The following is a 12169-nucleotide window of genomic DNA, read 5'->3' as shown; positions in this document are numbered from 1 at the left end:
TGGGGAAAGGCTGGGAGAGCTATCTAGGGGTGGAAAAGACATCTTCAAAATGTCATACTGTTTTCTGGGTGGTAATTTTGCAGTTAATTGTTATTTTTATTCCTAGTTTTCAATATTTCCATTTGTCACTAAGCACATATTACTTTTATTATCAACAACTTCAATGTGAATTACATATAAGAAGATAATGCTAAAGATTATGAAACACATTATTCTAGTGACCAAATGAGCTTTCTGTATCATCTGTATATCTGCAAAACCTGATCTTTGGTCATTCCATTTTTCCAATTTCAGAAAAAAATGCATGCTGGAAAATGAATGTGAGTAGAAAAAGAGAAATCATTCCAGAATACTCAGTAGTTTTGCAAATGCTGGCAAAACACATAGCCCAGACTCTATGTTTCTAATGTAATTACTAGGTTCAAAATCTATAGCCCCAAATTATAAATGTATTATTCAATAAATTGAACCCTTTCCTTAGCAATGAATATGTTGTTCTTGTATAAGGTGCGTCCTGAAATGTTCAGGAATATTATTATCACTTCAAGACTGTTATTTATTAATACACGTATTGCAGGTGACTATGACTTGCTGATGTGAATAGATGATTGTAATGACTAGGTGGTTTTATTTTTTATAATCTGCTTTTGCACAGATTTGGATATGTTTATATTTAACTTCAATAGTAAAAACACCATTGTATCGTAGGTTATGTATAAAATGCGGGGATTGAACTACATAGCCTCTAAAGTTACTCCTAGTTTTGAATTCTATTGTAAAATTAAACAAATATTATAATTCATTAGTCAAGTCACAGTGCTGTTTCTCTGTGCGTATGTATATTTACCCAAAGAATATACTGTTTTAACCATACGCATCCATTTTCTGCCGAATATTCTGGCACATTAGAAAGAAGCACTGTGTTTATACGGAAAGGAAATGAAAACTGATCTACAGAGTGGCATCACTGTCCACAAGTGTTCATTATCATCTGGGAAACTGATTCTTTTTCCAATTAATGTCTAGTTCAGCAGCAGTTTGTAAGAGTGGGGTTTTGCATATAATTGTTTCATTTGTTTAATTTTAACATTTATTCTTTAAATAAAAGAGCCCTGCTGTGTTAGTTATCCAAATAAAGACAACGTTTTACTTTATCTCTAATTAACAGTAATTAATTCTTAGATGAAATAAAATAAATTAAAATTATATATGCAAAAGATTTAAAAGCTGAAAATCCTGATACAAATGTAAATGTAAATTAGTATTATGATCAATAATAGTAATCATAAAATGTCTTAATTTTTAAATAATGGCAGTTGAATTTAAGTTATAGATTTTCAATCTATTTAAGATCACACAATTCTCAATGTTACACAATTTTGTAGGTTTTTTTCTATCGATTCTCAAATGACTGGATGCAAATAAATTAATCTAAAAATTAGGTTACTTAAAAAATTAGATTAACTATTAGGCACTTTTCAATATGCCATGGGGAAAAAAGTAAGCAAAATCTGCCATTTTATGAAAATATCTACCTATAATCTATTTAAAAAAATTCTTGTCAATGCATGCATTAATTCTCTATATTCTTTATAGTTCATTTAGATGTAATATATCTATATATGCAATATCTATATTGACTTCTTTATTTAAAAAAATTTGTTTGGAATGATTACAAAATATATATATTTTTTCTCTCTTTCTCTCAGCTCTTCCAGGCAGTTCTTTCATTAATTAAATAAATTTGCATGGAGGCTATCAAACAAATAAAACAGAAAGGGAGTCTATGATATGCCTACTAGCAGGCAGGACATAAGAATGTCTATCACTCCCACTTGCACTTTTTTTCAGATAATGTTGGGTTAATTTTCACAAATTATAGTGAAGTAATTTAAATATTTACATTTACAACACCACACACACACATATGCATTGATAGCATCACAATCAACATCAGTGGTTAAAATAAGAATTCAAAGTATCCAAATGGCCTGATAATTACCTAAACTGCTAAATTTGAATTTGCATGCTTTTTTAACATTAAGTGTAAACATGAAGAAAATAGAAACACAGAATTTAAAAATAATTGATTCATATGCTGACACTCACACCATCCTAATTTTCTTCTTCATAGACTCTTGAGCCTCAATTACTTTCTGATGTCTGTGCTTTGATCACCGTAAATCGATTCTTTGCTTTTTTAAAAACTAAGTATTTTACTCATGTGTGCTTCTGCCATAGACTGTATTCACTTGGTGGTTGCTCCTTGGAATGAAAGTTTCCTAGTGCTACATTCTTTCTTAAGAATAATATGTAAAATTCAAAACATTAAGATTAAATATCAAATCATTGGAACCTAGATTTTCTGAATCGAGGTCAAAATGTAATCTCATTCATATTTTTCTCAAAATGCACAATCACTTTCTAAATATAACCAAATCTCTCAGAAATATTCATGTTTTCTTACAAGACCCTGGAGAAATGATAACAAAAATAAAGAAGTCATCAAAAAGGACTTCAAAGACTACAAGTTGATTGATTTAGTGCACATTTATGTCTCATCACCACTGCGTAATGACAACTTTTTTCCCCAGGTAAAATGATTCTGGAGTTAGGTGAAACAACGAACGGGTTAAGAGCCACAAAGTTAAAGCTAACTCACAAAGCGGTGAAAGCGGCAGTGTGGAGCGGAGTCCGCTCAGGCAGTGCAGACCATACTCAACCACCTCAAAGCCTGCCCCGGCACAACAGCAACAAACTTTAGCAGGAATGTGCAGGGGAAAGGATTTGTCTGACAAGAGAAAGACTTCCATGCCAGGAGCCAAATACCACTAACTCCCCAAGGCTTAAGCCTACGAAACGCCAAATGATTACTGTGCATATGTGGAAACTTTTTTCCTAAGGAAACAAAAGTATTTTAATGAATCATTGGAGTCATTGGATATTTAGAAACAGCTTTTTAAAAAATTTCTACTGGCTATCTTCTTTAAATACAATGATTCTTTTATGTTCAAAAACATGATTGGAGCCTCTAAGAAGGAACCACTAGCCCAAGGTAAATGTTTGAAAATCATACAGTCCATAAAAGCAGCACGTTGCTCTTTGACCACATATTTTTTAACTTACTTGGATAACAGATTTTTAAAAAAATATCTCAGAGAGACAAAGTTTTGGTGCTTAGCCTAATGGAGGAAGATAGATCAGTTTATGAGAATTTGGGTCAAATTAAGGAAGATATGCCACAGACCTTTTATATATCTTATTTCACATAGCCATACTCTAACATGCAAGTATTTTGTCAGGATGAGTATTCCCAATTAACATATGCAAAAACTAATTTATTTGGCCAGGATCACCTAACTAGTATGTGGCAGAGATGGGATTAGAACCTATTTCTCTCTGTCTACAAAGCATGTGCCAAGAAAATAGACTATAAAAAATGAGTCTCTGTATGATATCTTAACTGAATAAACAAGCCCATAGTCAGCATGGCAACACACGCTTAGATAGCCTAAAGTTATTCATAACATTAAAAAAATTAGAAATAAAAAGATAAATCAGTGGTATGGATATGAAGTAATGCTGTGCTTTTAAAAATATATGTAATTCTAGATTAAACTGAACTTCTACTCCTAAAAGTATATTGTCTCTTTGGCAAATAGATACATAATACAATTGCCTACAATTTTTCTGGAAAACCTGTTTTGGAAATGTGAGCAGAGCCAAATTGTGAGACATGGTCACACATCAAGATTTTTTTTTAAAAATTTTCTTAACAGTAGACCTCTCTATAAACCAAAAATAATATTACTTAACACAATGAACTAATTCTGAGCACACTTGCCTCTAAACGATTTCAGCCATTATCAAAAAATCAAGCCTACCCCTTCCAAGGACGAAAAATTTTTAGTTTTGATGATGTTCAAAAAAATGTGCCACAAGCTTAGAGGCAATTGAGAATTTGCATTCCCAAAATGTTTTAAGCAATGATCACATCATAAGGGTATGTCTTCTCTCTCAAACCAACTATTAAATACTTTGAATGAAACAACAGTTTCCAATGTATAAATTTCTAGTTTGTTTGTATAACCTTCTTACTTGATTTAGGATATGATATCATCCTTTTAGAAATTTATCTATCATTCATTAATTCACCTAATTGTTAATTAAGTCCCACTTCGTGTCAGGAATTGTGCAAAGACTTGGATACACAAAGATGAAAGTCATAGCCTGTTCCTGAAATCAAACTTCTCATAGTTAGTTGGAAGAATATGGTAAATGCAATGGTAAATAAAGGAAGCCTCATGATCTTTCCATATGGCTAATTGTGCTATTTCCCTACGTAGCCAATATTCTAAAATTTAAAAATAAGAAAACTAAGAAGCTAACATTAGGTAAATTACTGATAGTTTTCTTGTTTTTAAGAAAGCCCAGATAGAAAAGGCACACAATAGAAAGAGAACTGAAATGGGAAAAAGGATTTGACCAAAACTAGTTCCATGTGTCTGAGAAAGTCACAGAACCTTTTGGCTGTTAGCTTCCTCTTCTGAAAATGAGGAATTTTGACTTGATTATCTTCGAGCTCTAGTCCAACTCTGTATCCTAATAAGCAACATGCGAGAGCTTTAGACAAAGTCACACTTAATTTTGTTTTTGTATTGGCCACCTCTTCTGATATTGCAGGATTCTAGCCAAAAAACCTCTACAGACCACTGAAGACTAATTCATTTCCAGACATGGGTCATCTAGCCCAATTCCTAGGAATTCGTTATGGTGCTTCCTTTATCTATCTTCATATTAACAAGAAAGGATACATTCTTAGAGTCCCACTACTCTATCCTCCAAGGACAAGTGTCTGAGCATACTAAAATGATATAGTTTTAAGGGGGAAAGACACCTGCTGAGTTTAGGTCATTCTTTTTGTTGTCTACTAAAGAAGGAGACATGTGAAAAATGTTTCAGTTACCCCAGTTCTGGCCACACTTGTAAATTACTGCCATAAATCTGGTATCCACTGAAATATCAGTAAATATGGCACTCATGAGTTCTAGCGGCAGCTATTTAGATCCAATGATTCAAAGCACTCTTAGGGTCTTCCTAAATGAGTAGTCAAAGCAGAAAACCAGCTCCTTAAAGAGTTGTGTTTTGAGAGCCTCAGAGTAGAGCTTTGCCCCAAATTTTTGCCTTACTGTGTCTGCCACAGAGTAAAATTCAACTATTAGGAAGCCTTTGTTTCGTGAATGAAAATTTATTTTGGGAGGTAATAACTTAAATCATTATCTATTACTGGATGTATTAGTTTGGGGATTTTTTTTTACTAAGCTGGAAACAGAGCCTAAGTGAATGAGATGCAAGTTAAGTACCCAGGTTTTAGAATAATAGTCACCTAACTCACAAATCTGCTTTAAGATCTGCCCTAGACATCACGAGCATAATAGTTTTATTCTCATTGAAAATTCCCTTTGCATAGATAGATACAAAATGATACACACACACACAGACACACACACGCGCGCGCACACACACACACACACACACACACACACACTGCCCAACAAGGTCAGCTCAGCCTCTCTTCTGTAGTAACCTGCACAGGAGAACACTGCACTCCCCTCTGAACACCCTCGTTTCCCATCTCATGGGTCATGTCTGTGCCATCCCCAACTTTGCAAAAGGTGAGATTTTACTAAGTGCTAGGCGAAACAGGACTTCCTGCATTTAGCCAAAATACCCTTCACTTACATTTCCGGAGTGTCACCTTGTCCTGGCATTTGGTTTCTTGGAGAACACATCCTCACTGTGTATGAGTTTATAGACCTCAATCCTGCCCTTACCATCACTATTGTATTCTCCATTCTGGTTGACTGCCAGAGACAACAGTTCAGTTATTTTAACGATTAATTTTTCCTTTGGCTTTGAATTTCTGGCTGGAAAGGTATTGGGAGCATGAAGCTGTGGGGCACTTTAAGCTTCTAAGTCTCTGCAGTCAAGTTAATTTGTGTAGTGTAGAATTATAGGGGCTGTTCTTTCTCAAAGAAGTCCTGTATGAATTCTTATAAATCCACTTAAGTCCTTACATACAGTTTTAAGAAAAATAGATCCTCTGCCTTAAATAAGTTGACTGTGAATTGAAACTATTTAGGTTATAATTGTATTCTTTCCTCTCAATGAATCTAAACTTACGCTGGCATTGCAATGATGTATGAGCACTTAAAACTGACTGTTAATACCACTTCCTATATTTTATTTTAAAAGAGTGAACGTTCATTTGCTAAGTGGATATTCTGTCTCATCAACAAAAGATGCAACATGGATAGCATAAGTCATTAGCATAATACTAATGCTTGCGAAAAGCCTTTGGAATGCCTAACTTAAAAAAGTATGCTACCAAGGACTTGGAAAGAATCTCAAACTCCAAGGCCAAAGAATCTACTGCATATTAATCTTCTTTATCAAAAAAGTTGATTGGGAACCTAAGGACAAAAATAAACCTATTATGCCATTGCAAAAAAAATAAGAAAACAAACAAAAAAGCTTGAGAGACTGCATGGGATGGTGGAAAGATGCTATGCTGGGGAGAGGGAGATCTAGTAGTCCTAATTTTTTCCCCACCAGCTTTGAAATCTTTAGCCAGGCATTTCAGTCCTATGAATATCCATTTTTTCATTTGTAAAAGGAAGGATTTAAGTTATGCTTTTCTAGGATTTTTCTCTGACAAGCAGAATTTCAGAGCAATTTTACGACTTAACCAAAGTAGGAGGGTCCAGAGAAAGAGTTTGAAAAAACACCTTACAAAATTTATAACTATACACAAGGAGTGCAATGCGCACTACCCGAAGGATGGACATATTTGAAACACGGACTTCGGTGGGGGGGGGCCAAGGGCAACACACGTAACCTAAACATATGTACACCCATAATTTGCTGAAATAAAAAAAAAAAAAATCTAAAAAAAAAAAAAAAATTTATAACTGGAGTTCTGCCTTTCAAGAGCACCTAATTCTTTTAAATGAAAGCATGCATGCAGATTCACTCAGCTGTTATTCTTGAAAAGGAGAGAGTAAATATAGGAGAGAGTAAAAGTGTGACTGTTAAAACCTCCAGGTACAATTAGAAAACTAGTGATTGTTTTCTGTCTCATTTTTAAACTTAAAGTTTTGCTTTAAGTATCTTCCTAATGCGGAGGAGGGTGATTTAGAGAACATACTGTCTTCATTTAAGATGAGAAGTCCACTGAGTATGAAGGAAATCTATGATTTTATGTTATTGCCTTAAATTTTTCCTGACACGTATTTCGAAATTTTCTGATGGTTCCGACCTGCCGTCATTGCTAGAATACAAGCAAGTGCATTCCTTTCTACACACGTTCTGCAGTGTCATCAGCTTGCAAAGCATGTGTCCAGAGACTAAGTCAAGAGTTTTCCCGAGGAGATGTTAGGGACTGATATATGAAAGCTACAAAGAGATGGTGGGCACAGGAATAAGTTGCTCAGCATCCCTCAGTAATTCATGGCTCTATAGAACACACTGTAAAATTTATGCATAGCCACGCAATTTCTAGGAATTGATGTCAGGGGCCATAACATTTACTCTTCAGATGTATTTACAGATTACATTGACTCATTTTGCCTACTGTATGCCTAAGGAACACATTGCAATGCAGCCTAATGCATATGTAGTTGACAATGTTTTTAACACATTCACCTATCGTCCACCTACAACATATACGTATGTTCAATAAAAACCTAAACTTAAATTTTCAAATGTACATGTATGCTTTTAGGGGAAAAGCGGAGAGTGCGCATGGCTGAAGAATGAAGGTCTGTTATCTCAAAAATAACTTTCAAAGTTATATCATCACATATTACAGGGAAAATATGTTTAAAATCCATCATAATGAACCATGTACTAACTTATAAAGTCTTCAGAGCCATATAGATTTGAGGGGAAAATCAGTTACATCTTATAGTAAAGATATATTACTACAATTGAATATAGAAGTAATACAAAATTTTAACGCTCTCCTTTCTAGCATTTTATAAATTACTCTTGAACTTTCTTGATTACTCTGTTACTTTTTTTGCTCCTCCCCTCCCCCTCCCCAACAATATCAAGTTTTCAAATGCACTAGTAGTTGTGCCCTTATTTTTGTCTCCCAGGCAAGTTGCTATTAGGGGTCACTTCCCATGTACGGAGAAAACAATCTTCATGGATAATAATGATAAAACTTTATGGAATGCAAAAACAACCAAAATATGTATTCTCGGATGACAGCATTAGGGCCAAGTCAATATTAGTCTCACTTCACCCACGCACCACATAGTCTAAAAATGCTGTCAGCCTGATAAGAATTTCCTGATTTACTCTTTTTTCCAATAGAAAATGTAGGTCATCAAAATAAACTCCTGACAGTAAAAGAACAGTAGTTACACTGTCAAGTCTCTTTTTATTCTGCTGGCTGGTTATGGTGAAATAGTTTCGTTACTTGACTGAAAAAGAAATCTTAAGCCATTTTAGTAAAAGCAACATGAAAATTTCCAAGCACACCTCTCAACTAAATTCTATGGTCAAGTCAGCCTAATATCTACTTAAACGGTGTCTACAAAATTCCAAAATATAGCAGGCGTTGATCATTATGCAACTCATCAACGCAGACAAATCAGGTTTAGAAAAAAAGAAAAAGAGCATTCTTTGGTGTTTTGATGGATTTAGAAAAAGAATGGAATTTGAGGACTGAATCTTAAGGCTGTTGAAAAAGTTAGATAAAATATTTAGAGCAATTTCTTATGGAAAAGTAACTTTTATGATTGGTAATTTGTAATTTCTTTCTGATACTGAATTTTATTTTCTAGTTCAAAACAGGTATTACAATCCTAACCCCCACCACAGATTCATATTTCAGTGGAATTAATTTCACAACTCTAAAATATAAAATCTTATTTGAAACTTCTATACTAGTTTCTAATTTTTTAAGGGGGGAAGTATCCTTTTGTATATTTAGTAATGTTGAGTCTGTTGCTTGTCCACATTCCAATTGATAACTGAAGGCCCCTACAGCCTCAGAGATCAAGGAAAGTGTGCTTCATCTGGGACTGAGTGTTTACAAAATGTAGAAACTAGGGTCTCTTTCCCTCACTTGCCTGATTTTACCTTCATGGCTTTCTCCATTGCTTATATTTTTTATATTTAAAGCCAAAGAAAAACAAACAGCATAATCAAAATGTTTTCATCTGTCACCCTTGACCACAAATTACAAAATGCTTTCCCATTCCCCTCCCCAAAAGCCATTTTGCTTTGAAATGCTGAAGTTGCTGAATATTAAAAAAAAAAAAAAAAAGATAGCAAGAAAGTAAGACTAATTTCACTTTGCCCTAATTGGTCCCAGTTAAGCTGGTACTGTTTAGCAGATGAATCTGGGGCATGTACCCTTCCAGAATCAGCTGAATTTCACAGTCCCTAAATTCTAAACAGAAAGTTATGATTTCTTTCCAAAGAGTAGCAGTATAATTCTAGCAAAGAGACAGAAGTAGAGGAAATATAGAAATTAAAAGGCCAGATTAATTAAAGGACCTAATCCTTACAGCCACAATAAAACATATGGTTCCTAAAAAACTGAAAAAAATAAATTAATAAATTCTATGGATAGTAATTTCCTAACCACATCTAGTCATATTTTTTCAGCTTTACAACTGACCCTAATCAACTCACCCTAATTCCCATAATCTGACGAAGTCCCTATACTGTATGGCCCCTTGGCACACACATACTTTTTTTTTAACGTAGCACTTGCTAAACCTTGGCACACTCTCTGTTGTGTCCAGAGAGCAATGTTCGAAGGCACCTAGTGTCAAATTCCCCAGAACTCTACCGTCCCTTCTAAAGTAACTATATCATTTCCCCAGTTCCCGGCCCCCTTTTTATGGGCATTTTCAGCTACTCTTGGCACCACTGAGACCCAGCATCCAGAGATCCAAAGTTACCTCTTGGCTGGGAGACGTGCTGTCAACAGACTGAACACTTACTACGACAAGCTCTGTGCTTGCTGGGATTGGAAAATGAATGGATAACATTGCAATCCATCTCCATCCTCTAAGCCACAGTCTCAGGGAGAAAGACTCTATGGAGAAGTTGAAGCAATGTCTAATAGACGTTACACTAGACCATTGTTTCACCATAAGTCTCAGATCACTTCATAAACTCACTGTCCAGGTAGCCTCCCGTACCTTGGTGGCACACTTCATCCTCCTAATCAAGAAAAGCCCGAAACACTCTACCTTTCCAAAGGAAACAAAATCGTATGTTTAAAGGAAGTTTACTCACATAGTCCTAAGACAGATGCCCTTGGTGAGCTTCAGAGAACTGAGTCGTAAGAGCTAGGGTGGCTATGAGGAGCTGTCTCTGAGCTCCGGTGACAACAGCTCAATGAAGCCCCCAGCCAGGTAATGCCTCACCCACCAGTCCACCCCGCTGTTCTGCCCTTCGCAAAGCCTCTCCTCCTCCTCTCTTCGCATGGCTTTTTGCTCACGGGCGCTCCCGCAGGTCCCAGAGCATCCTCCGCACAACCGGTCGCCAGAGCCTCAGACCGATACTCTCGGTGCCCCTCGCCCCCGCCCCCGGCAGGCTGCCCGGTCGGTGACTCACCTGCTGGCCAGGTTGGGGCGCCGGATGGTAGTAGGCTGTGGGGCAGGTTGCAGCTGCCACAGGGTTGGGCAGATACTGGGACGCTCCATACGGCTGCGGGTGATACATCACCTCCGCACAACTCATGGCAACCGGGGCAGCGGCGGCCCCCGAGCTGCCGCCGCCTCTCTACGCGCTGGCGAGAGGGGCCCCGCCGCCGCCGCCGCCGCCGCCGCAGCTGCCGCCTCTGTCGCTGCTCCAGCTGCTACTGCGGCGAAGGCGGGTCCTCGGCGGCCTTGGGCTCCGCGCGGGGCGCGGGCTCGGGAGGGGTTGGCAATCAGCGGGGGCCCATGCGCGGGCACCTTCATCTTCAGCCCCTCCGGGTGCCCCCTTGCCCGCGCTTATGTAGCGGCTCAAGGACGCAGCCGCCTGCTGCGCGGCTGGGGCATGACAGTGCCCGGCTCCGGCAAGGGCAGCGGCGCCCACGACAGCGCCAGTCACAGCCGCAGCGGGGCCGGGGTCAGGCAGCCAGGGAGAGCGGGGCTCTGGTTTGCATATACACAATGCACGCCCGGGGCTCGTCCTATCACCGGCGCTCCCGGCTGGGCGAGGACCCGGAGGTGGGGGCAGAGGGAGGGGAGAGCTGGGGAGGAGCGGGAGCACTTCGCCTCCCCAGGCTCGGAGGCCGAGCTTTTGCAAAGTTCCTCCAACTCAGTCCGCGGCGGGCGGGTCACCCAGCAGGGGGACCCCGGGGAGGGCCCTCTGCGGATTGGAGCGAAGTTTGCAGCCCTCTCCGCCTCCCAGCATGGGATGGTGGTGGGAGGGGAATGGTATGCAAAAGCTCCGCGCCCTCAAAGCCCAGCTGGTTCTCACCCTGTTTCTGTCACCTGGCCGTCAGAGCGAGGGCTTCCCAACTCCGAGGAACTTTTATAGGGAACACCAGCCCAGAGGCTAGGGACAAATGAAGGCCAAGCATACAAAGAGGCAAAGCAGAGCAGACGCAAAATACACGGGAATTAGCTCCCACATTAAAAATAACCGTAAGTGAAAGTTAACATTGCAAGTGCGCACATGCCAAGAATGCAACACAGTTTTCTGCAAGTAATATCCGCTTTAAGTTTATACCTTTTCGGTATGACATTCTTGTGAAACGTCCACCTTTTCTGGCTTTTATAGCCTGGCTTCCATAGAGCAATAGAAAATAATTGATCAAACACATTCAACCACGATTTAAAGGTTCATTTATTTGCAAGTGGCTTATAACGCTCTCCAAAATAAAAAAGAAATCTTTAGGAATATAACCGTATTCTAATATAATCAGTAGAAATGAATTATACTCACTTTATAAATGAGCAAACTTTAGCTCTGACCTTTAACACATATATATCTCTTCCCATACAAAGGTATCCTCTTTTATGACTCAGAGTAATTTCTTACTTTCACAGTCTGTTCTTTCTTGAAGAAAATGTCAGTCAGTTTGAATGTAAAATGTGCTGATGTTGTCCTGGACTGAATTGCCTCTCCTCAAAAGTTCCTATACTGAAGCCCT

At 38.2% G+C, this 12169-nt stretch overlaps 1 protein-coding gene across 1 annotated transcript in view; it reads right to left on the bottom strand.

The window, feature by feature from the left end:
• VGLL3 (vestigial-like family member 3) overlaps nt 1–10767 on the bottom strand; it is a 43204-nt gene extending 32437 nt beyond the window's left edge. The window contains exon 1 of the mRNA XM_012644320.1: nt 10642–10767. Within this exon, the coding sequence (XP_012499774.1) occupies nt 10642–10767 (126 nt within the window). The remainder of the gene's footprint in view (nt 1–10641) is intronic.
• Between the last annotated feature and the right edge of the window lie 1402 nt (nt 10768–12169).

Source organism: Propithecus coquereli, unplaced genomic scaffold, assembly GCF_000956105.1.
Source record: "Propithecus coquereli isolate 6110/MARCELLA unplaced genomic scaffold, Pcoq_1.0 Scaffold21, whole genome shotgun sequence".
Taxonomy (NCBI): domain Eukaryota; kingdom Metazoa; phylum Chordata; class Mammalia; order Primates; family Indriidae; genus Propithecus; species Propithecus coquereli.
Note: the sequence above shows the minus strand (reverse complement) of the source record. Positions and strands in the feature narration are given on the sequence as shown.